Genomic DNA, 26,765 nt, shown 5'->3' with positions numbered 1-26,765 from the left:
TTTTACAGAAAAATTAGATCATACGATACATACTGTTTCATAACCTACTTTTCTTCGTGTAATAATATTTTAGAAACTCAATTCTCTGTCAATTTTTTTTAAAACTCCACCCTAGTAATTTTTTTCAACTGAAGGCAAGCATTATATTAGAATCTCCTAGAGGGCATCTATAGTGTGAAAAACAGTGTGATATTTTATTTGGAAAACAAAACCAAGAAGCTATTATTTTTATAATATAGCCATAGAATATAAAACACAAGAATCCCTGTGGGCTGGGAAGGTGTTTATCTGAGATTCTGGATGTTGTGATATAGTCCATCTGTGTCCTATATGGGGCACATCAGCATTTGGAGGGATAATTAGATTATCATGTCAACAAGTGGGGGGTGTGGCCTTGGAAAGATTGAGAAATACAATGTCTCAAGTGCCAAGCATCTCATTTTACCCACCATCCTCTGTAGTTGAGCTTCACTTTTCAAAGATAAGTTTTCACACATTCTGATCTACCTTCCTGTCACTCACTCTCCATCACACCCCATGACAGCAGTCTGAGAACTTAGTACATTACAAAGTTGTAGGATGCTTTCCTTTTCTAAGTCTTGCTCATGTGCTGCAGCCACAAGCACCAAGGCAGACAAGATGCTGAGACTAAGGGCCTCACTGGGGAAGGCCAAGCACGGAATTGCCCCACAGGACAATGCCACTTGTGGATGACCCTGTTCCCAGAGCTGTCCCAATCAGTGCACTCACTTGTAAGGGCCTGTCCAACCTTCCTGAGGCAGAGGCTTGTGAGTTGCTTGATCAGACTCACAGCCGCTCTCCCGAAGGAACTACTAAGAGAGAAACCATGTTCCCTGAGTTCATCAACTCAGAAAAAAAGTACAGGTGGTGGTTTGAACATTGTTCCAACCGGCCCTAAGAAAGTTCTTGCATGTTTTATAGGTACAGACATCAGAGAGGCAAAATGTTATCTATGCATCATATACAGGGTGGTTTTATTTTCAGCTGCTATGTTCAGAAACAAAGAGAAGAGTGTTTTATGCTGCATTGTCATTATTATTTAATGTCACCCATTTCCAGAGAAATGCTTTGTGCAAGTAGAATTTGTTGGTATGACCCTAAGGGATCCTGTGAAAAGATTTGTTTCTTTTCAGAGGAGGAAATAGACAGTTTGACCTCTAGGATCCATTAACTTCTGCAACTTTAATGAAGTATCTACCTTAAAACCCCCAACCCCAAGATCTTGTACTATTAATATTTGGTTTAGTCAGCTTTTTCACTGATGTGACCAAAAGATCTGACCAGAACAATTTTAGGGGAGGAAAAGCTTATTTGAGGGCTCATAGTTTCAAAAGCCTCAGTCCATAGACAAGCAGGCTCCATTCCTCAGGGCTCAAGGTGGGGCTAAAGAGTAAGGCAAAAGAGTATGGTGGAGGGAAGCAGCAAACATGATGATCTGCAAGCTGAGAAAGACTAAGCTTAGCTCACCAAGTATATACCCAAAAAGCATGGCCCCAGGGACCCACCTCTTCCAGCCACACCCTTCAATTACCACTCAGTTAATCCCATCAGGGGATTGATTCATTGATTGGGTTAGGACTCTCATAAGCCAATCATTTCACCTCTGAATATTCTTGCGTTGTCTCACCCATGAGCTTTTGGGACACCTCACGTCCAAACCATTACAATATTCAAGCTGCAGAGTCTTCATTTCCAATAGTCACTACTAAGATAAAAAGCAAATTAATCGCAACTAAAGAAAAACTAACAAAAAATAATTTAGATCAGTTATGCACCTCTTGAAAAGTTTCCAAAGTAAAAGAGTTTAAGAAATCCTTCACACTGTGTTATGTAGAAACGAAGTGGGTCTCCTTTCCTCCAATCCATGTCACCTTTCCCACTTACATTCTGTCGACCCCACATCTGGTGTCATAATGGAACAAAATAAATCTCCCCTTATATTGTGAGTCCATAGCATGTAGAATATAGGTCTCCGTTTGTCATTTTTCATTTTCATTGTTTTTCATTGGAGAGCTCTTTTCTGAAGTCATACCAAGATGACACTGGAAAATTTTTCTAGAAAGGAAAAAAAAGAACTGCTACAAACCAAAGGTGACCTGCAGCTGGGGTGGAAGCTCAGTCTGTAGCAACCAAGATGCAGACCTCTCTTCTGCTCTCTTCCTGAGGGATTTATCCACAGCTCTCAACAGCAGACACGCTCCTTCCCAAGCCCCATCTTTTAATTCCCAGATCTCGTCGTGTTTGGCTTTTCCTCATTATCAATGTGTCCATCAGGACAGCCGGCCACAGCTCGGTCACTGTTGGCATCAATTCATTGACTAGATGTTCTCGCCTTTTCGGTTTCAGTTCCATCCAAGTTAATGCCTGTCAGTGTTTCTTCCTACTCCAGCTCTTTCACCTTCCGTTGTGTTCCCTTGTTTGGATCTCACATCCCACAGTTCCCTCTACTTGATCTCTCCAAAGTCAGGAGCCTCCAGGAACCTGTTCTCCCTGAGGTCGCCTAAAACCAACCTCCCAAATTTCCCTGGAGCTCTACCCAAACACTCATCTTTTAATGAACTTTTTCTCATTTTGTTGCAACACTTGAATGTGGTCAAGAGGAAAGTTTCTTTGATATCCATTTCTTCCTTAATTACCTCAGGGGACTCTGTAGGCATCCAGTTTCATGGTTTCTCTAAAGAAGATTCTACATTTCCTTTTATCACAAACTGCATCCCCAGAGTCACTGTCTAGGGTTCTCATCTTTTTTTCCAAACCTAGGGTTCTCATCTTTTTTTCCAAACCTGGGCTCTCACTACATTTCAATACCCAGTGCACATGCCTCTACTTATCCAACCAGGAGGGTATTTGAAGGCCCCTTGCCTGTCCTGCTCAGGGCACAGGGTATTATTTGTAGCTACGTCACATTTTGGAGTCGTTTTTATCTTTTTCCTGTTTAAATCATATAGGTCCATTAATATTCAAGAAGTTATTCTCAGAAGGTGGTTAAATGCATGGAGAAAACTAAAATTAGAGAGGCTTTGCATTTTAAAGCCAGCTGTCTGCCTTTGCATGACCAATGGAATCTCCCTTTCCCTTCCTTTTCTCTGTGGATGCCTTTGTTTGTGAAGTTAGTTTTTAACCATAATAAAAAGCTTAAAGGCCAAAATACATGAAGAGAAAGATTTCTCATACTCAAGAGGTTATCAAGATACCAGAGACTTTAAAATGAGTTCATAACACAGATTCTTAAGCTCCAGGCATTTCCTTGAAGAATTTCCCAAAAACTTCAAATAAATTTTCTTTGCCGATGTTCATTTTCAGATGAGTGTAACACTCATACATATAGTCACATCAGAAGAATCTCTACACTCACCAACGGAGACTACACTACCAGAAAAAGTGAGGTTATTTTTTTTTAATTTCCTCCACAACATTAAAGCCAATACAATATAGCGAGGAAAACAGAAACCTCTGTAGTAGTTGCTGCTGGATCTTCTGTCTCACAGCCTCAATTTCCTTACCTAAGCAGTGAGGGTGAGCTTGGAGGTTGAAGCTCATTCTCCAAAACCTTTAGACTTTAACAATCAGATAGTCCTAAACTGAAGCATTCAGAGTTATTGGCTTTGTAGAGATAAAAATCAACTGCAAAATTAGAGACACTGCCATCTCCATAAGACTACACACTGTTCTGACACCAGTTACAAGTTCAGGGGGTCCCCAGACCACCCCCAGTTTCAATAATTCAGGGGAGGTTCCCTGAGCTTCTGTGTTCAGTCTTTACTGAGGCTCTGTAAAGTAGAACGGCTGACTGCACCCAGGGCTGACCTCAGTTTCCAGCCCCTACAGGGCAGGACTGGGTAACCCAAGCCCCTTGTCCTACATCAAATTGTTGGTCACTCTAGCGTGGACAACCCCCATCCTAACTATCATTTGGTATGGCCAGGCCCCACCTTAAATCATATCATTCAACTCTCTGATATGACCCAAGGCTCCCAGACTATCGAAGAAACCCTTATTAAGCATGATATTCCACAGGCTTAGACATTACCTTCCTAAAACCAAGGGCAAAAGCCAGAACCATTTGGGAGCAAGGTTAATTTTTTAAATTTTTAAAAATTTTGAAATTACCATACTCCAGCAGTAACTATGTGTGGGGTACAGTGTGACATTTCAATACATGTACACAATGTGTAATGACCTGATCAGGGTCACTGGCAAAGCTATCACCTCAAACATTTATTCTTTCTCTGTGTTGAGAGCATTCAAGGTCTTCTCTACTGGGTATTTAGAAATATTGGATTAACTGCTGTCAATCATAGTTACCTAAGGTACCCTAGAACATGATGTTATTCCTTCCATCCTGCTGCACCCTCGTACCCACTATCACCTCTACCCTTCCCAGCTGTGGTAACCACTATGCTCTTCTCAACTTTGGTGAGAGGTAGAGTTAAATTCCTTATCACACAGTTTTTAAAATCTTCTCATTGAGGACAAGGAAGCAAGAGATTCGTAGGTACCTTATTACTAGGAGGAAACTCGGAAATCCCAGTATTTCTTAAAGTGGATCCCAGGACCACCTGCATCAAATCCCTTGGCATTCACAACTTGCAGGCCGCAGGGTCCTACCTCAGCATACTGAACCTGAGGCTCTGTAAGAGGAACTGAGGAAGATGCACTGAAGCACACTCCAGTGACAGTTTCTCTCGCAGGCCAAAATGTGACAAATGCAACGATGATGCAAGTTCCTTATCCCTAAAAGTAGAAGGGAGACAGTGTGCGATGCAGCGCAGGGAAAAGCTTCTGCTTCTAGCTGCTCTGCTAGTTCGGGAGTAGATGGTCACTGGTCCTCAGACATCAAGTGTGTAGGGACATTGAGCTCCATTTGTTTCAAGCAGACAGAACTAATCTGTCATGTTTCTAGAATGAGAAAATATTCATTGCGTGGCTTCTGATCTTAGGGCAGAAACTTGTGGAATGTGAAGTGGCATTCCAGAGGGTTCGGAGAGGCTTTGAAAATGGCCTCCTTCATCCCTTCATTGACTCACAGACCTTTCAGTGCTTTGTTCCAGGTGCTGAGGGCAGAACAGTGACCAAAACAGAAAACTCCCCTGCCTTGGCGAAGCCAGGAGCACCTCCATATCCTCAGTCAGGAGAAAGGAGAAAGGGGAGCCCAGGGAGGACTTTGCGGTTGAACACAGACTGCTCGGGGAAGGAACAGAGAAGGAAAGGAGCAGCCATAGGGCTCTTTGGGTACAGGGAGCAGCCGGCACTAAGGCCCTGAGACAGGAGCAGTGTCAACCTCGGTGAGGGAGAAAGCCTTCCATGGTGGAGTTAGATCAAGACGGAGAGATGAAGAAATGGTGCATGGAGCACCAGTCTCTCAAGGAGTTCGGCCAGAAAAGGGAGAGAGGAAATGGTACCCAGAGGGGAAACCAGGCCAAGGGAAGGGCTTCGGTAACGGTAGAGACTGGCAACATGTTTGTGTGGAATGGTCTGGGAGAAATGAAAACTAGTGGTGCTGCTGTGGAGAGGGGCCAGTCCTTAGAGAGGAGTCCCCATCAAGGGAGGGGCAGCCAGCCTGGGGTTGGGGGCCACCGCCTTAGGTAGGAACACAGTGGCCTCTATTTCTCCTTTTCTTCATCTCAGATTCCCACAGTGGCCTCATTTCCTTCCGATGCCTTCTCAAGTTCTAGAAGTTATTTTGATATCCTTGGGGGGGGGGGTGGGATCGGGTAAAAATGTCCCTAGCACTCCCCGCAGGAAAGCCAGGAGGACAGATCTCTTCTTCCAGTTATCAGTTTTGTTGGATGAGTCCATTGAGATTTTGCACAGCGCTCCATGGAAACTATCTCCTCTTGACAGGGGAGACGTGGATCTTAGCCAGGTGGTGACCGTGACAACCAGCCGCTCCTCACGCCCCTGTGCGTGCCTTGGCTTGTCTTTCCTCTTTACCTGTTCCACCTTGAATGGCCATATTTGTTCTGCTACCTCCGACGGAGTCTTTGGGTCTAATGTCTAAATGTTACCTCACCTGCTGGGGGGACTCAGAGCCAAAGAGTCTGCTCTCTGGCCAGCTGTTAAGTTTATCACCCAGTACCTTAAGCCCACCGTGACGGGTGGAGGATGTTGAGACAATAGTGCCACCTGCTGGAATGTGCTTGATGGGGGAGGGGGAAAAGGACAGCAAGAGCCGTCCCTGCTTTTGCTCCATTGGCTATCCTAAGGCACCCAGAAGTGATGACCCAGCTTTATTCAACAGTGATTTCTGCCACCTGTGTTATTTTTTGAAACAATATGCTACTTTGTACATTTATCTTCTAAATGACTCTCTTTTCCCCCTGTAATGATTCGATATTTAAAACTGCCATGAAGACTAAGTAGCTATATTTTAGTTTGTTATTTCTCTTAGAATCTCATGAAAAGTAGCTTATAGAATGTTGAAGTTTGAAAAAACCTTGGACTTAACCTAGTTCAGTGACTTCAAACACCTTTTGGACACAGAACTCTTGGCAATCTTGTCCTCACTTCAGACACCAGCTCACTGAGGCCCCAAAGAGCAAAAGGGCAAATCTTGGACTAGACTTCATCTGTACTGACCCCCGAGCCATGCCCTGTGTCAGCTGGACACTTACACCTGAGGAAAAGTGGCCTAAACAACACTGACTCCTAAGCTCTAAGGGAGACTGATCAAGGATAATTTAAGAGCTGAACAGTCTCACCAAGGGCCAAGTTCATCCCACTGCCCTCTCTATTCTCTGCATGTCTGATGTTTGAAAGAGGTTTGCAGCAAAACCCACCACCTTCCCCTCAGGATCAAGGGGCAGGAAAGGGACTGTTTTTTCCTCATGTCTCCTATAAGCTAAGAAATCCTTCCTAAAGACCACAAAAGGATCCTGCTCCTGTCCCATTGGCTAGGGGAGAACTATGCCCCATCGACATAGGATACAGGCAAGGAGCAAGGAATTGCCAAACTTGTCTTAGTGAAATCCAGATTCACTAAGGGTCAGGCTGTCCTCACCAGAGGATGAGACTGAAAACTCTGAAATTCCCAAGCAAGTTTCAGTCACTCACAAGGGAAATGGTCTGAGCATGGGATGTTCTCCATGGCTCTTCCATTTCTTTTTGTCCTCTGAGCATCAAGCATTAGAAGCTTTATCCTTGCCTCTCTAAGGACATGTGTATGACCATATCCTCAGAAGATAGACAGTGTCCTCCTCCAAGGCAGAGGGACCATTTTTTTTTCCTGGCCAGGAAAATAAAGACAGTGTCCCCAGTGCAAAAATTGGGCAGATTTGCTAGTAGCTCCTTTAAGACTGGGGTTTTCTAAGCTTAGGGTTCCTCAGCTACAAAGCTCACCTTCTTCAATGTGCAGCATCCACCCATGCTGTCCCATGTCACCCCCATGGGACTTGGGGGACAGGGGCAAAGGAAACCAATACAAACACGAAGCCTGCTATGTTGAGAGTATAAAGGTCCCTTGTCTCTGACTCGGGTGGCTCATGTCTTCTGCCAGCATCATGAAACTGACCAGCTAACTCGTTAGCATGAAAGCAGGGTAAAGTTGGACCCATCCCCGTTCTTGACACTATTGGAAAGGCAACAATTCACGCCTGCCACAGTGTCCGTTCCAAGGAGCCATGCTCTAGACACCCACTTCTCAAATGCTGATTTCTGGAAATGAGAATATTTTCAGTGTTTAAGAAGTTCCTTCCTACGGGCAGAAACAGGGCAGTGCTTTGGTCTCCAAGTGGGGACACGTCAAGAGAGGAGAGTGTCATTGGATCTGTGTCTCCCCAGCTGCCTCCCTTTATTCGCTCACTGACTCTCTCTATAATTATCTCTTTTAAAATGTCAGTCGCTCTCACCCAGAAGACCAAGAGCAATCAGCCACAAACTGAACTTTAGAAGCTTTTAAAACACCCTGGCTGTCTGCCTGCGAGATGGGATTTCTCAAAGGCATCCCTCAGCCCTGTCAGGGAAGCTGACATTGAGCGACAGAGAGAGGGAGCCCCTCCCTTCCCTCTCCCCCTGGTCTGAGCCCCTTCCCCAGGAGGCAGCAAAGGGCAGAGGGACTGAATACCTCTTGAGCGGAGCCTGATGGAGGCTCACTGGGTGGGGGTCGTGGCTCGAGATGGCCCTCAGCCTTGAATCCCTCTTACAGCACCCTGTGGGGGACGGAGGCCCAAGAAATATGTATGGCTATTAAGGAGACCACCGTCAAGGTGAGGAAATAGGGAGCCATCGTGCCCGACCGAGAAAATCGTGGCTGTTTTCTAATCACCGCTGGTGCTCAGAATCTCTCCAGATGGTGACACTTGAAAGCAACTGGACAAAGATTCATCATAGCAAAGGGACAGTAGCAGAGGAAATGAGGCCAGCATTTATCTCCTCAAGTCAAACCTTGGGGTTGAGCTCAATTTATCCCTAAATGCTACCTCCCTGGTGATGGTTGATGCCTTTCAAATGAAGCCATCTTCCCCACTCGGCTCAGGAAGCCTCCTTCTCCTGCTGTCCTGACCCCTTGCATTTTTAAATGCATCTGCAGAGATACAGCTCCCTGGCAACAGAAGAGATTCCATCTTAAAGCAAAGCTTTTTTCCCCTGGATCGTGGCAAATCTCTGGAGAATGATCACTCAGTCTGTGGGTCACTCTGCTGACTCCCTGAGTCCTGTTCATAGTTCCACAGACCCCACCATGGAGGTCCCTGGCTTGCACATTAAATCCTGTCCCAGTGACCCCTGAAGGCAGGGGCCCCTAATTTGAATGAGATGTTTTACTGGAGTGTATATGGAGTCACCACAAAGTCTTAAAATTAAAATTCTCTTTCTAATGACATGAAGGATCAAAATTCCTGGGTACAATTAGGTTGATTAAATTGAGTCCTGTGTCGAATATGCCTGTAGCTCAATAAAGTTAATGCAGCTTTCAGAGAGGCCCGGCACAGAGGCCGGGAACAGCCCAGGTCCTGAGAGAATCCGGCCCACTGTGGTTTTAAAATTAGAAGTTTGATTGCTTGCGACACCATCTCAAAATGGTACCAGCCCAAAGAAACTGAATTTTCCATTAGCCGTGGAAAAAAAATGACAGATATTTAATTAAACCACTTAGAGATTAGGCAAAGGCTTATTGATGGAGAGAGGGCTGGATATCTTTATAAGCAAAGTCAGGAAATTCGCTGGTGTGCCACATCTTTAAAGTTGATATGAATTCACAGAGCCTTGAGCGGTCCGGGATGTGTCTGCTGCTCCAGCAGGAAGCTGCCCCTCCTGCCAACCCTCAGAAAAATATAAACTTTGAAAACCTGTTTATAAAGCACTCAGTGGTCACTGAGGAACATCACACCAAACTTAAAGTGTGAAATAAAGAAGCTGTTTTAATTAAAGTTGACAAAGCAACCACCAAATCCATCCAGCTCTTGCTAGGAGGTGATTTACTGCAGAGGCAGATTGGCTTGGACATCTTTGGAAGAAAGAACTTTGTGGTCAGTGCTGGAGGGCAGGTCATGGGAAGGATCCGGCATCCCAGATGGAAACCAGCCAAGGTCTGCAAAACAGGAAGCAGCAAGGCTCCATGCTGCAGGAATGCTGTGCAGCCTCTGGGACAGCCACGGCTGGTCCCAATGGGGCGCAGGTCACCTTTGTTGCTTGGTAATTCATACATCCATGGCTTTCAAAGATGGATAAAATAAACTTTTGTAAATTCCCCCAAAGAGGTAGTTCTCCACTCCAGCTCCCTTTGAACATCCTCCGGGGAGCTTTTTGGAAATGCTGGTGTCTATTCCAAACCAACTGAGTCGGACTGTCTGGACCCAGGGGTTCCAAAAAGCTCTTCAGGTACCTGCAAAGGGATGCCCTCAGAGCTGTGGAAGAGGTCAGTTGTAGAAAGAATCAAAGGGTCTCAAGCTCCAAATTCTGACAAACCTGGGCTCAGGTCCTGACTAAGTCACTAATCTAAGTCACCAACTCCATTCTCCAGGCCTCAGGTTCTTTAACTGGAAAGAGTCACTGGTGGTAACTTCTTAGAAAGCTCCTGAAGGTTGAGTAGGGAAACAAGTGTCTGCGTGGCACATAGAGGTCCCCCACAGGAATTGATTTCCTCCCCTTTAGCAATGCATGGACACTTACCTCCCTCAAATGACTCTGCTGTGGATGTGCATGATGGGTACACACAGTGGTGGGATTCACTTTGTAGCCAGTGCCCAGAGGAGATGATTTTTGTCTCCCTGCTTTGTTCTCTGAAGAACCTCTGCTGCTTGGTAGCTGGGAGAATATACTCACGGGTCTTCCACACTTTCTGCTCCTGCAGCTGCCACAGAAGTGTCCTTTTCATTCGACGTTGGAAATGGGCCAGTGGAGATCGTAGTGAGGTCGCCCTCCCCTCTCAACGATGACCAGTGGCACCGGGTCACTGCAGAGAGGAATGTCAAGCAAGCCAGTCTCCAGGTGGACCGGCTGCCCCAGCAGATCCGCAAGGCCCCGACGGAAGGCCACACCCGCCTGGAGCTCTACAGCCAGCTGTTCGTTGGTGAGTACCCGAAGGACAATCGCGACTTCCCTGTTGGTTTTAAGAAACTTCACCATGAGAAAAAAAAATTCTGAAGGGGGTTTTGATAGAGATCCTTCCAAAATAAGTTTCTGGTCCTCTTGTCTCTTCTTAGGCAGAATAGAAAGAGAACTCTCAGGAGACCTGGATTTGACGTCACCCCTACTTTCTGGATTCAGGGTCCTCAGCCACAACACCAGAGTGTGAACTGGGATGTCCCTTGGGCCCTCTGATGTCTGCAATTTTAGATTTGTGGTTTTAGACTATGTACAGTTATTTGATTATTTAGGGCACTTACAACTGGGAGGAAGGAAGGAACAAATGAAGGGAGGGATAGAAGAAGGAGGAAGGGGAGGGGGAATGGGTTCTCTCAGTTCAAGTTTGCTTGAAACGGTGAGTAAAGGGAGAGGGGGAGCAAAGCAAGGAGCAAAAAAGGTAATGGACGAAGTTTAGATTTTCTGAAGTGACCACTAGCCATCGTTCTTGTCTCTGCCCATTCTCAAGTTTCTAGGCAGAGAAAGACGGAGACTTGGGCTGACCTGGTGTACCTCCAAGTGGGAAAGAAGCCAGTGCTTATCAGAAAGTTAAAGCCAGCCAAAAAGCCCATGAAGGAGGTCCAGCCGCTGGTCTTCTTCACCAATGTCATTGTCATTGCTATTGACACATTCCAGGTGAACCTAACATTGCCGCAGAGCGATCTCGCTCTCCATGAAGTTTAATTGTTTTCCAGAATATTCATATCTCAGGGAGTTAGCAGCTTTCCTCAATGGTGGATTTGAAGGACTTTGTGGAGGCATGACCATAGACCCACTCTCTGGGTTTCTGGGGGCTCCTGGATCAGTTCAGCCAACTGCGGCAGGCTCCACCCAGCAAGCTGGCTGTGACCTGGTGCTATACATATTCATCACAGCTGTTACCTGGGTGCCACCCTGATGGTAGAGCCTCACCAAGGGTCAGCTGATGTTAAAGAGGACCAGAGTCCCCACAGTGTCTTTCACAGTTGCTTTGGGATGATCCAAGAACATTAGAAAGTCATTTTTTAAAAAAGATAAAATTGGGTGGACACTCCTTTCATGTGATGAGGGCAAACTACTGAACGAAAGTGTCAGTTGATGAGCTTTGAAAAGGAGACCGACCTGTTAACAAGCCCATCCACCAGAGGCCATGAAGAGAGTTACGGGTTTTTAAATAAAATAGTCTGCAACCTCACTGGGAACTCACCTCTTTTCCAAATCCTTCCCTCAAATGGTGATCTCAGAATCCATCTGCTAAATATCAGGCTCATTGATTCCTGCTAAGCACGATGAGCAGATTTCACTTCATCAGTATGTCCTCCCATCTTACCTAGAGCAAGTTTCTTCCTAAATTCTGCTAATCCCAAACATGCTGGGCCTATTCTACTTGGGTTTCCTTATACTGGGTGACTCTACTTGGCCCAATTTCCCATTTTTCTCACCTTGGCCCCAGATACAGATATCCAACATGAGTTTTATCAGTTTGCACCCACACCTGAAAGGGGTCTGAAAGAATTTTGGAGACCTAGTCAGGCTGTCAGATGAAAAGGGAAAGAGCATTTATGGTGGTCTGGAAAGGGAGGTTGATTCATTTAAAGAAAAAGACATATGGGCAGAGCAGGACAGAGAGTGAAATCAGAATTCACAGAAAAATGAAATGTGAGGGACAGGCAGCGAAAGACATCTCAGGGACAATGAAGAGAACCAGGAAGAGCCAAGGAAGGAAAAGAGGAGAAGGTAATGTCACAGGAGGAAAGGGCTTTGTGGAAAAGGTAATAGCAAGGCTGTCAACTGCCACGAGTTTTAAAAGAAACCCAGAAAGAGGATTCTGCAGTGGGCTCAGGTTGAGTCATCGACTTCTCTTCACCTGATAATAAAAGGTGGTCTCACGTTCCAGTTTCTAATTTCCTGTGATCTCAGAAGCAGGCCTGGAGCGCATCTCTCAGACACAAGCTAGTTGAGCCCATCTGAGAAATCTGGTTCTGCAGCAGAAGAACAATATTGTTCTGCATCAGGCCAAGTGCAGGGGAGCATCAATTTTGGATAAAACAAGTTCAAGTTCAACAGCTGTGAATCCGAAAGCCAGTTCTCCCACAATCATTCAGTAAGACGCAGGCAACCCATGGACCGGTTTCAGTTCAGCTCTGGTAAAAACATTTCCTTGACCAAGTTACCCCTACTTCCTCTCTGAGCCTCTTTCCTGTCTGTCCAGTGAAGCAGTTGGACCAGCTGTTCCCCAATTCCTTCTAACTTTAGGCCTCTACGATGAGGTGCTTAGTGACTGTTAAGATCTGGGCTGCCAGGGTACAGACCTTCCCACAGGGTTGCATGCTGAACAAAATGGGCTTCAGATGCCACCTCGGCCACTTGCCAACTTGAAGACCACTGATAAATCACTTAATATTTCTTTATTTAATTAGAACACGTCTGTTTCTAAATTAAATGAGCCACTCCAGGTAAATCACTCAGGAGAGCACCCAGCACTAGATATGAGCTCCTTCTTCTTATCACCCTTTCCTTCTCACCCCCTTTGTTTTTCCACCATGTAACTTTCAAACACCTTCTAAAGAAACGTCTTTCATCGGGCTCGTCTCTTGCTCCTCAGACACTAATATGAAATGTGATCCCTTCAACCTGCACAAATGCCCCTCAAGTCCTTTGCTTTTCTGCCACAGAGGTCCCTGGCAGTAAGCAGGGGCCCAGGAAATCTGAAATCTTCTCACAGTCATCCAGAAAAGCAAGCAGGAATATCATATGAACAAATAAAGAAGATGTGAGATAGATAGATATATATACACATACACACACACAATGGAATATTACTCAGCCATAAATAAGAATGAACTTATGTCATTTGCTGGTAAATGGAGGGATTAAAGACTATCATACTAAGTGAAATAAGCTAATCCCAAAAAACCAAAGGCCAAATGTCCTGTCCAATTTGTGGAAACTAACCCAAAACAAGGGAGGTTGGGAAAGGCAATAATAGAAATCCACTGGATTAGACAAGGGAAACAAAGGGAAGGGAAGAGGTTTGGGAATAGGAAATACAGTAGAAATAATCTGTCACAAGTTTCCTGGGCATAACCATGGTAACTCCACATCATGTACCACCGCAAGAGCGGGATCCTAAGTAGCATATGTTATACTCTATGTATGTATAATCTGCCAAAATACATTCTACTTGATTTATAACTAAAAAGAACAATCACACACAAAAAAATGAGTCCATCCAAAAAGGTCACCCTAGGTCACCATCAGCAGCCCAGCTGTGGCAGGGTTGCTCACAAGCTCCCTCTGGTTCTAGAGAAGGGGGGCTTTGAAGGACCTGATGCTAAAGCACTCTGAAAGCGGTTCCTGGCCCGGTACACGGAGTGGATGTGGGGGTGCCCAGCCTCCGCTACTTTCTGCGTCAGCAAGGCCAGACTCACATGCCCTTTTCCAAAGTAACTGAAAAAATAGAGAAGATAGAGCTGTCACTCTACATCTAAAATATAATTAGAAGTTGTCATTCAAAAAGGGCCAGCACAGGTCATTTGGAAGTAATAAGCTAGTTACGATTCTGTTCTAGTAGAAAATTAACAAGGAAATCTAAAATTTACAAGGCACCCAAGAGGGAAAAAGCAGTTGCTGGCGTTTGCTTGAAAACCACAGGAAACTTCTTCCTGCTTTTGATCCAAATGGGCCACTAGCACATGAGGAGCTCCGGTCTGGCCTGGCAGAGTCACTTGTGGCTCATGGTGGCAGGCACTCTCAGCCAGCCAGGCCAAAGTCCTCCAGGGCAGCCGTGGCCAGATCCCCCACAGGTGGTGGGAGAACTGTGGACATGCTCCTGGTCATTGTCAGTCTGAGGGACTCCAGGCTGGCCTGAGCCAAAGCCCCCGTTGGCACCAAGCCTTCCCAGGGAGTCTGGAGTCCAGGCAGCTGGGCAGCACTGTGAGGGAGAGGGTGTCCACAGGGACTCACCAGCCGGTGAGCACAGGCCTTAGAAGGGAGCCAAGCAGGCCCGTCAGAGCAGGCTCTGGTTTAGGTGGCCAGAGTATAACTTGGAAGTCATCCAAGGAGGTCAGAGCTCAGAGACATGGAGGCTGCTTCAGAAAGACATCCCGCTCCTGTGTGTCTCCCTGAGAGGGAAGACACTGGTGACGAGTGTCCAGGGTCCACATACTTGGTGCACCGCTTCTGAAATCTCTATGGAGGCAAAAGGAGGAGGTGTCTCTGCTGTGCAGCATGTAGCTGGAGGAGCCAAAGGTCATTCTGGGTCCTTCAAGCTCTGATGTGATGGGTGCGAAGTCCACTTGGAGATCCAGGGAGGACCACTGTCTTCAGGGTGTCTTAGAGACAGGTGGGGAGGAGGGACGCCACCGCCGCCTCCCCCAACAGCCTGTCTGGTGGGAGACCTCTCTCGCCTGAGTGCAGCGGAGTTTGTAGAAGAGCTGAGGTTTATGAAATAGACTTGTAAGTAAACGAAGATTCGACTGTGAGGGCCATTCCCTGAGCTGAGCTTGGCTGGCAGTCCCATAAAAGGGCCCGGATTCCTCCACCTTAATAAGACAGCTTGTTTGGTCGGCTGTTCCTCATACCCACGGCATCCAGAATCAAGAACCAGCTTCAATGCCAAGTGATTGGAAGAGCAGAGAGGAAGTCACATTTGTGTGTGAGGAGAAAAACCAAGATCCCCGCCATGAAACGCACCCAAATCTGCACATGAATAAAATGGTCATCCCTCCTGTCTAGGAAGTTCGCAATATTCAGGTTTGATCCTCAGCACTGCAAAAGGGAAAAAAAAAAAAAAGTGTGTGTTTACTCCACACACACACACACACACACACAAAATCCAAATTTCCAAATTGCAGGAATTAGAACAGCAAATGTGTGCTTTCTCCCATTTTTTAATTGGTAAATTACAATCATACATAATGGTGGTATCATTGTTCCATATTCACACATGCACACAATGTAATAATATAATTTGGCCAATATCATTCCCTAGTATTTCCCCCTTTTCTCTCATCCTCCCTCTCCCTGGTCCATTTCCTCTACTGTAGTGATCTCCCTTCAATTTGCATGACATTCCCTCACCTCTCTTTCTTTTCTTTTTTCCTCTCTAGCTTCCACCTATGAGAGAAAGCATATGACCCTTGACCTTCTGGATTTGGCTTATTTCACTTAACATAATATTCTTAAGGTCCATCCATTTTCCTGCAAATGGCATCATTTAATTTTTCTTTATGGCCAAATAAAACTCCATTGTATATAGACCATATTTTCCTTTGTCCATTGATGGACACTTGGGCTAGTTCCATAGTTCCGCTATTGTGATTGGGTGTGCATGGATCACTGTAGCATGCTGACTTTAATTCTTTAGGGTAAATCATGAGGAGGGGTATAGCTGGATGAAACTGTGTTTCCATGCCCAGTCTTCTGAGGAACCTCCATACTTACTTCCATAGAGGTTGTACTAATTTACAGTCCCACCAGCAGTGGAAAAGAGTTCCTTTTTCTCCACATCCTCTCCAGCGTTTATTGTTGTTGGTTGTATTCCTGATGGCTGCCATTCTGACTGGTGTGAGATGAAATGATGGTGAACATTTTTTCATATCTGCACTGCCATTTGTATTTCTTCTTTTGAGAAAAGTGGGTTTAGTTTGTTTGCCCATTTATTAAATGGTTTATTTGTGGGGGGTTTTGCATTTAGGGTTTTTTTAAATTTTTATATAGTCTTCATAGCCATCCTCTGTCAGGAGAGCAGTTAGCAAAGACTTTCTGTGGTTTTCTCCCATTTTCTTTTAACGTGGACTCAGCAGTAAGGACATGAGTGCAGGCCGAGCGGTCCAGGGGAACGCCTCGAGACCACATCCCCTATCTAATCCACACAAAACCCTAGGAAGTGGATCCATCCTATGGCTAGTTCCTCTTTCACTTTCACAGGGAAGAAACTGAAGTTAAGATGAGTTAACTCCCCCGAGGTCCTGCATCTAATAGGGAACAAGAAGGGATTTGATCCCAGCTGTTCCAATTTCAGACACTCAACATTTCACTTCTCCAAATTAAATCTGCACTGGGCAACGTTGCGCAGGCCAGGGGGGCTCTGTGCACGGCCAGGACACCGGGGCGGAGAGACCAGCGCTCAGCCTCACTGTGTGCCTGAGAGCTGTTTCCATTCTGTTCAAGTTCACACAGGAAAGTGTGCAGGAGCAGGGACAGGAGGGTTCCTGGCCCACTGGGTCTGTCAATTGGTGTCAATTGAAGGTCAGCTCTCCTCATCCTAAGAGAGGACGTAGTTTTCCAACTTGGAGAGGGAGCCTGGGAAGGGCGTTCCCGTCTTCCCGTGGAGACTGGGAGCTGGGAGCTGGGTGCTTCTTCTGTGAGGTTTACATTTCAGAGTGGCTCCAGGTCCCTGAGGAAGACATTCTCAGTTGTAAAACTCCCCAAAAAGGCTTTTGAAAAGATTTACACCTGAAAGGGACAGAGAAAGAAATAGCAATTACTGTACAAGTTTTCTAAAGTAAGTAAGAACAGGAGGTCAGAGGTCCAAATGCCTGTCTGTGGTTAGGCAAGCTGAGGGGAACTTAAGGCCATGTTGGTCCAGGTACACAAGACCCCTTGCCTGGGACGACACCATGGCCAAGGGGCACTTGGAGACACTGTGCCACCTTTAGCTATAGGCTGTGCCGGAAGTTCACAAAACACACAGACAAACCCACCCCAACCAAGATGTGCACACTCCAAATGACAGCAGAGCGCAGTGGGGATGTGCTTTACTCAGTGAGGGGTCTCTAGGAGGAGAAGGTCATTGACAGGGATGGAGGTCAGGCTGGCATGAGATGGGTCAGCTTGGCAGACAGAGGATCCCTCCAAACACAAAGGGATGGATCAACAAGAGAATCTCAGGCAGAAGCACTCTTCTCAGGGGATGAGACTCCTCCCTTGATGTGTCTATGATGTGGAAAAAAAATATCTTCTTTTTCTTAACTCCTCCCTTCCTTCCTTCTCTTCCTTCTTTTCTTCCTTCCTTTCCTTTCCTCTTAAGATATAAGCTGTTGAAATCAACATGGATCCCAAGTCTACATCACATTCTTCTGTTCTTCTCTCCACATCCCACAGGCCATTCTGAAATTCCCCCTTCCCTTGGATTCCTGGGCGGTATGCTGCTGTGACCAGCATGGCCAAACCAGCAGGTTCTGGTGAGGGGCAACAGGAGATTAGAAAAAATAAGGAGTCACACATTCAGATCTTGAGGATAAAGCTGGGATTGGGTGGAGTGATGCTTTCTGGTGGAGAAGCAGGTCTAAAGAATTACACCAGCAATCTTTATTATTTATGTCTCATTAATCAGATTAAAGACTATGCAAGCATTATTCTTTGTAGTCATGAAAGTTACAGAGTTAGCAACAGTATGCAGCTATTTCCTCAGTTACATTCTACAGTTGCAATGTGCAGAGTTAGGAGCATTGTGCAGCTCTCAAGAAAGTCCATTGTTTAAAGTTACTAATTCCCAGGCAGGTGGAAGAGCAGCAGAACTGGTGAAACATAGTGGTTACCTTAGCAAAGAAGTTCCTTCATTCCCAGGAGCTGTGTGACTGAGAGCAAGGTCGAAGCTGATAAGATTCTAGCAATACAGTTTCCCCATGGAGAGCATTGCCATGGCAACCAGGCATCCTACACCTTTGCATAGAAACTTTCCAAGTTACCAAGCCTGCCACAGCCATGAAGTCATCAATCTCAGACACTGGTCTCCCAATCACTGTCACTGCTCTCACAGTATGCTGTCCTGCTTTTCCTGTGTCCTCCTGGGCCACTGCTATAGTCTCCCCTGTGTTCTCCTCCTCTACTTGACCATTAAATGTTGAAGGGCCACAGAGCATCCTCTCTCCTCCATCCACACATTGTTCTGCAAGATCTGGTCCAGCCCAACATCTAATGGCCTCCAATACTGCTTATGCACCAGTAAATCTTCAGGCTTCACTTTTCTCAGGAACTCCAGACCCATTCATCCACCTGTCTACCTGGATGTCTAAAGAGCATCTCAGAATAAACATGGCAGGAAAAAAAATCTCCATGCCTACCCCAAGCCTTGGTGTCTCCACCAACCTTCCCCAGCTCAGTAAATGACATCACCGTTTTTGCTCAACATTTGAAGTTACTCTTAATTTTGCTCTTTACCTTCTTTCTTCTCCATCTCCTACAACCCCACCTCTAAACCATGCCACAAGAGCACCCACCACCTCAAATCCCACCCTCGTCAACGCCACCTTTGCTTCTTGCTTGGATGACAGTAACCAGCACTCTCCCTGGTCTCTGCTGTCACTGCTCTGCTTGAACATAGCAAAGCTTGTTCCTGCTGCGTAGCATTTGCACTGGGTTCCCTTGCCTGAAATACCTCCCCAGATATCAACAAGCTGCTTCTTGCTGACGATCTTATCTCAGCTTCTACCACCTCCTTATGAAGACCTTCCCTGACCATGTAATCTCAGTAGCCAGGCAGCCACCAATTCAGGTTCTCCTCCGGACGGTAAAATGTTCATTAACTTTTGTGTCCTCCTACTCGGAGGTAAGCTACCTGACAGCAGAAACTGAGAATAATACGGTCCCACCAACCACTGAGCAGTGCTTTCTCTGTGAACATTTGCTGAGTTAACGACTGAATAAATCAATAAATTAAATTGTATAATTTTTGCTATTTCTCTGACTTAATAGATTCAAAATTAGATCATCCCATTTCTAAAGCAAGAAATAAGCATTCTTCAAAATTCTTTTCGTGAAATTTGATGATATTTGCCGTCTTTGGAAATATCTTTTTTTCACCAAGTATCAGAGACTGAAATCAAGCATGACAGAAGAAAAAAAAAAGTCACAGAGAAAAATCAGAATATTATGAAAGCCACCATTGGATCAGTCTTGACCTTGAATGTAGTTTTCCGTCTCCATAATATCAAATTGAGGTCTTGCCTCTTTGGCACTAGCTGAGATATCAGTTGGGAGCCTAATTATAACTTTCTGCCCCAAACCTAGATGACTGGTCTCTGATTCACTTCCAGATAGGGATAGGAAATGATATCATGATGAGAAACCATTTGTCATAAGAAAAAAAATAAATAAATCAAATCATTTGCTAGATAGAATCTAGTTTTGAAATGATGTCAATAAACTCTACACGAAGCAAAAATGCAAATGAGTGCTGGCGTCTGCAACCTGGAATACCCACTGCTCCCAGCTGTTCACCACCAAGCCCACCAGCACTCGTCTTCTGTTCTTAGCCTGACCACTGACCCAGAGCTCTGCCCTGCTGCCCCCTGAGTCAGCTGCTCTCTCTCTTCTCAGCAAAGCTACCCTAAACCCAGCCCCACAACAGGCAAGAAGGGCCCTTCTCCACTAACGGCTGCCATTTTCATTTTCTGCCCTTTACTGAACAAAACTAATTAACTTTTGCAATTCCAGCTGTCTGTTTTGCAGTTAGAGTCTTAACATATAAAGAGAATAAAGCAAGTCGCAAGCTTTACTATTTTTGTATATGCTCCCAACATAATGCAATGGACAGTGTTCCTTGAACCTCTTCTAAGCCCTCAACTGGAAGGCAGTCTTGAACTACCTGTTTCCACGGCAGCTGAGCTGCTTACTTGAAGGCAGAGGTCATGAGTGTAGAAACTGTGAAGAGAAACATCTTGAACCTAATATTGGGAGCCAACTTATGGTTCACCTTCTGTATAAAGTAGCTCATGTGCCACAAGAGCAAAACCTTCAGGGACTCTGGTTTCCCGTTCCAACTTTCTCATGACATGGGATGGTCTGACCCAGAGGAGGCATGTTAATAGAAAGGCACCAGTTGTGCAATCAATATTTTCCAAAATGTCTAACAAGTTTTTCAAATAATCATGACATCAATTTTTTTTATTCTTCCAATAAGGATTCAACCAAACTTCATGATAAGTGGCAAGTATTGCATAGAAAATTATTGTTTAGTGACTCAAATACCCAACAGATAGGTACCCTCAAGCCCATAGTTCCTCTGCAGTACACTAAGAAAGTGAGAGAGAAGATACCCATTTTCATTACTTCTGCCTTCAGATAAGCAGGGTTATTTCCCACTAATGCTTCATTCTATCCTTTCTCCTTGCCCGGGCCTCATTTTTTTCCCGAGTCCCCTGGATATGCAGAACTGTGGTCTCTCCTCATTTCACGGTCCTCTTGTCACATCCTGACAGTGTTGTGCATTCATTTTATTCTTTCTTTTTTAACCATTTCCAATTTCACTTTCTCTATCACTGACACCCACTGGAGTATACTGTATGTTTGCCCTTCTAACCCTCCCTCTACGTTTTTGTTCAAAAAATATGAGTGTTCCTGAACATTTGTAGTGTTTTTTTTTTCCCATCATGCTTTTACGTAAATGGTACTGTGCTACAAATCCCATTCTGTTTCTTCATCTTCTCACTAGCCTTATGTTTTCTCTTTGTGTAATTCTGTGAATTCTATTCTGTGACTATGTTCCATTTTGGGTATGTACTAGGCATCCTTTATCCCATCTCCTAATGATGAATACCTGGGTTTCTCCCAACTCTGCTACTTCAAATCACTCTTCGGTGAGTTTATTTGTGTCCAGAATTACCCAGTCAAAGGTCATGTGTGTTCCAATCTTACTCACTATTGCTCTTGACCTAGCAGTCTCTGAGGGCATATCCCAAACTTTATTCATTGTATGTCTATGAGTGGTCCTTCCAATGGCAGCTTCGTATTGTTCAGGGCATTTCACTGTCAGGCTGTTGGTGAGCCTCTTGATTCACTGTTCCTTTGACCGACTTTTAATTCCCATCTTTACCCTATAGTGTTCTTCATCTCAGTTTGTTTCTGCTCTGGGAACTGGTTCACTAGCCTCTTGTTAATATTTGCCTGGTGCTTTTTTTGTACAGGCATCTATATTTTTGCCTAAATGTGTCTCTTAGATATCATCTTGCTGAAGCTTTTAAAAAATCTACTCTGATAATGTCTGTATTTTTATCTGTTGATGGTCACTGTGGTTGTTTGGGGGCACATTTCTGCATTTTCGCTTCATTGCGTTCTTTGTGTACTACGTTTGGTTTGTACCCTGCTCCCTATCCCCATCTACTTCCCATTGATTAATTGAATATTATTCTATTGATTGGAAAGCTGGACCTCTACTTTCATTTCCCTGGCCCCTGCCCCTACCTTGTTAAGACTCCTAGTGCTGGTTTCTTTCCCTGTTGTCCTCAAAGATGTACCAGTACCCACGCTGTCCTCCTGAGTGAAACAGGAGGCCCAGCACCCCTGTCCTGCCTGTCACCTACAAGCGGCAACTTCTGTAGCTCTAACTGTGGAATAGCATGAACCTATGTACTCACAATTGCTTACCCCAAAACAGTGGCATTTAAGTTTTTCTTTTTACTGACACTTACTTCCCACACCCTCTAATCTCCTCCTAAACTCCTTTTAATTCAGTTCAATTCCCAGCACTACAAAAGGAAAGAGACTGGCACCCAAGGGACTCCCTCTGGGACCCTGCTGCCGACGAACGCCTCAGCTGGTTCCCATATTCACATCAACACTCTGAAGATATTGGTCAGCCATCTTTTAAAGCCAGCATGCTACTGAGGGGGTTGACATAGGTGAAGTCCCTATTTCTGTCTTTTGTCCCTGAAAGCTTTTAAGAACGTCCTTTTTTTTTTTTTTTTTTTTTTTTTAGTTCCCATAACTTTACTAGAAGGCAGGAGTTTGTAACCCTTTGGGGGTCATGGATCCTTCTGGAAATCTGGGGAAGCCTCTATCTGCCTTCCCAGAACCATGTCTTAGATGAAGAAAATAAAATATACACAATTACAAAAGAAACATGATAAAACTGAAATAAAGTCATCGAGACGTTTAAAACATCAAATTTTTGATATAGTAGTTTTTCAAAACTATGCTTTAAATAACAAGACCTAGTGTGAATCCACTAACTACCATAATTTCAGAATAATCAAGAGCATAAATTTTTTTTTTCGATCTACAACTCCAAGGTAACTTGAAAATCCCGTTCGTTTTCCTTGGCGGCAGGATACAAGCACTGCTCCTCATGCTGCTGTGATTTTTCCTAGTTCCTAACTGAAGGAGATGCTGCAGCTCTTCTAGTAGCTGATGCAAGTAAAGATGAAGGTGTTCTGAGTCCTGTGTGGGGACCCCGGGGTACGGGTCTCAGAGCCATGGCTGTGGATGTAGGTGCTGTTTGTTGTGGTTGGCTTTTCCACCCTCTTCAGGATTCCATCCAAAGCCTAACACTGTGTCTTCTGGACAACTCTGCCCTCCTGTTTTTTCAAACAGGCCATTGCTTGCCTTGATGCCACCTTTTCCCGAGGCTACAGTTAGGCAGATGCTGGCATTTCTACTTCCTCCCCCTGTGGTTCTCGGCTTTTCTTCATTTTTTAAAAAAACCTCTTTGTCCTTTCCTAGACCCGTTAGGAATTATTTTGACCCCTTATTCCAACCCACGGAGCTATTCTTCTGCTCTGTTTCTACTCTGCTACTCAACCTGTCCAAAGGAAGCTTTTTTTCAGCAATTATAAATTTTCTCATTTCAATATCTCCAACCACTTCACGTTCACAATAGTTTGTCATCTCTCTGAGTTTTCAGTTTCAGGAAGGTATCATTTTGCTAACTTTGCTGCTACCCCTTTGCGTCAATGGCACCTCTTCTGCGCTCCCTGGTCCTGCCTCTGCCAGGGCAGGTGAGGCAGGGTGTGGGCTTCCACAGTGCTCCTTCCACAGTGCTCTCTCCACAGTGCTCCCTCCACAGTGCTCCCTCCACAGTCTCCCTCCACAGTCTCCCTCCACAGTGCTCCTTCCACAATGCTCCCTCCACAGTGCTCCTTCCACAGTGCTCCTTCCACAGTGCTCCCTCCACAGTGCTCCCTCCACAGTGCTCCCTCCACAGTGCTCCTTCCACAGTGCTCCCTCCACAATGCTCCCTCCACAGTGCTCCCTATCCTCAGGCCTCACCATGGAGGGCCTGAACTGGCTTCTCCCAGTGAGTTGAGGTTGGAAAGAAGTCTCCTGCCTCGGGACACAGAGCCCTGGGGTTGCCATCCCTCTCAGCCTTTCCTGTGTCCATTTCCAGTCCCTCACCCCTCCACACACCCCACTTCAAGGTGCCTCATTCCTGCTCAGCCAGGGCACAGTCATGTTCTAGTGTTGATTCCTAGGTCAGGGACCTATCACCCCGCTGAATCCATCTCTCACCACCCACGCCCTCATTAGTAACAGTCTCTTTCCACACTGAAGCCTCTGTCTCCAAAATCGCCAAATCTAATGGTCTCTTGTGGCTATCTCACTTTCCCTGACTTCCAGGGGGACTTTGACCTTTATAACTTCACCCTCCTGGAAGTCCTGACCTCGAGACTCCCTGCCATTCTGTTGTCTGGAGCTCTCTGCCGACGTCCTTCTCTTTCCCGTCTCAACCCTTCTGCTCTTGGTCCTCTACCCTCTTGGCATGGAAAGCCCAGGCCTCCACGAGGGCCAGTTATGGGAGCTGTGCTGACTCCTCCCAGACCCACCAGCCCAGCCTTGACCTGGGAACACATCTGTCAAGACTTGTCTGAAGTTTGGACTCTGGGAGACAAGACCAAGGTGCTAGGTGAGGGCCAGTGCTGGGGATTCTTCCCTCTGAATTGAAAGGCACTGGCTACGGGTGTTTAAATAGATACTTCTAAAAACGTAAGAAAGAGGGGGAGACATGGGGAATGTAGGATCAGCAGAAAGATACTTATTTTGCTTCAACTATGAGCAGAATTTCTCAGCAGGGCACACAATATGCAAAATCACGTACAGATATTTGTCAAAGGAATATTTAGACAGAGTTCTCAGCTGAGAAATTTGAGGTCTGGGGTTGCATTAGACTTTACTAATGTGCCTGTCAATTGTTTAAGATTTGGATCTGACCAGGAAGTGGCAATTTAGCCTGGCACTCTCTTATCCCCACCTGTGGAGTTGGGACTGCAAGACCCCCTGCAGAGCGCTGCCCTCTGAAATCCCTGCTGGCAAACTGGGCACAGGCAGAAGGATCAACCCCCACCACCCCCAGGGTCCAAGGCCCACTCCTGATGTGGCTTCAAAATCTCAGTGTTCAGCTTTGCACTAGGTTTTTAAAAGTGTGCTTTCAGGGATGGCACCAAAGACGTGTCTCTCCTCTGCTGACCTGAGACCAGTTCCGGCACCCACATTCAATTGTGAACATCGTGTTTCCCCTTCAGGCTCAGCCACCCTGTGGCTTCAGGGACGATGGTGAATGGCCCAGCCTATCTCAGGCATTAAGCACTCTTCAGCATTTTCCGTGTATAAACACAGCAACACCTAGAGACAGACGTATCAGATGGGGGGAAGAAAGAGCCTCATGTGGTACACACCCCAAGTCCATATGGCAGCTGTGGATACAGCGAGAGCACAGGTAGAAAAGCCAGACAGCCTGGCTGTCAGTCTGACCCCTTGTGACATTGCACAAATCAACTGGCTGGGCTTCAGTTTCCTCATCTGTAAAATGGGGGTCATAATGAGACTTATCTTTGAGAGTTGAAATATATAAAATTTGGGGGACAGGGCCTGGTACAGCCAGTCTTCTGTTAATATGAGTTTGCCCTGACACTACAGCCTCCAGAACCCCTTAACTCCACCCCCATTACAGAACAAAGTTTCATTTAGACCCAAATTTGATGGCTTTCTGCTATTGGAACCCTGGTATTCCTTCAGTTTTTATTTTGAAATTTTATTCTGGTTTGATAGTTGGGAGTCACGTATTCTACATGCCCTTTACACTGTGCATGCAGTGATAATGAACTAAAAAGAATCCATCCTGCTGCATGAAGTTATGAATGAGCGCTCATGAGCACCATCCAAAAGAGCAGTTCTCCAAAACCTCATTCTCTGAGTATGTCAAGGCCTTTTCCATGCATGCCCTTCAATACCCAGCCCACAGAGGACTCGCGGATCGATACCTGTCAATCTTGCCGCTCTGCACTGAAGATTGGGAACTAATTTCTTTTAACTCCCTCCACTACTGGAGACTTTAGTCATCCTAGGATTTAGATAGCCCTGTGTGTGTGTTTATTTGTTTACACATCGACATTAACACATAGGTTTTGTGTTTTTCAAGTTGACAATCAAGACCTTAGACACGATGGTATCACACACAACCCAAGAAACAGCAGGTGTCACATCTGCAACTCTGCACAGCCCACCTATCCAAGCACACAGCTGCTTCCCCCCCACCTACCCAGACAGGTTTAGCAGCCATGTAGAAGAGCCATGGTTAAAGTGGGCCACCTGCCCAGAGAAGTCACAGCTTTGCCCACCCCCCAATCATGTCAGTCATAAGCTCAAGATCCCTATGCCGGCTCATGGTTCTCCCAACCCAGACACAGACACAGTCCTCCACTGCAGACAAGATAGAGCTGTCACCCATCCTAAATGTGATGTCCGAGGGAACAATGCAGTTAAAAGATGGACTCCAAGGTCACTCCAAGCAGGCTGGATCAGTCCAAGCCTAATGCTAACCCTTTATTCATTGTCTTTGTCTGCCAGGGCTGCCTGGACAAAATGCCATAGACTAGGTGGGTTGAACACAGGGAATTTATTTCCTCATGGTTCTGGGGGCTGAGAAGGTCAGTAGGGTGGTTTTTTCTAAAGCCTCTCTCCTTGGCTTTCAGACCACTGTCATCTCCCTGTCTTTACATGATCTTTTCTCTGCACTAGTGCATTCCTGGTGTCTTCCTCTTCTTATAAGTTACCAATTACACTGGATTAGGGTCTCATTCTTATAACCTTGTTTAAACTTGAAACCTCTTTAAAAACCTCATAGAGGTCCAAACAGAGTCAAGTAGAGTCCAAATAAAGTCCAAATGGTGTCAGGTTGGGGTTTAGTGCTTCAATAGATAAATTAGGGACTACGGGGGACCAATTGAGTCCATAACACTCAAAATACCTCAGCATCAGATTTATGTACACTCAGTGTCTTCTCCATAATTAACTTATTTCAATTCTGTGCTCCTGTAGAATTTTGCTTATATTCGTTAATAGTAACGATCCTAGCACCACTGCTATCTGACAAAGAGGTACATTACTATCTGTTATGAAGATGCCCTGCAAAATGCATATTGTCATGCTGATGTTGTAACACCTAAGAAGACTGAGACTCAGGAAGGATTTGGGAAAGTCACACAGGT

The 26,765-nt window shown here is 45.5% G+C and overlaps 1 protein-coding gene across 1 annotated transcript in view; it reads left to right on the top strand.

Moving 5' to 3' along the window:
* Cntnap2 (contactin associated protein 2) overlaps positions 1-26,765 on the top strand; it is a 1,300,648-nt gene that overhangs the window by 1,089,797 nt on the left and 184,086 nt on the right. Inside the window, exon 17 of the mRNA XM_077795886.1 lies at positions 10,310-10,528. Within this exon, the coding sequence (XP_077652012.1) occupies positions 10,310-10,528 (219 nt within the window). The remainder of the gene's footprint in view (positions 1-10,309; positions 10,529-26,765) is intronic.

Source organism: Urocitellus parryii, chromosome 3 (assembly GCF_045843805.1).
Source record: "Urocitellus parryii isolate mUroPar1 chromosome 3, mUroPar1.hap1, whole genome shotgun sequence".
NCBI classification, from domain to species: domain Eukaryota; kingdom Metazoa; phylum Chordata; class Mammalia; order Rodentia; family Sciuridae; genus Urocitellus; species Urocitellus parryii.
Note: the sequence above shows the minus strand (reverse complement) of the source record. Positions and strands in the feature narration are given on the sequence as shown.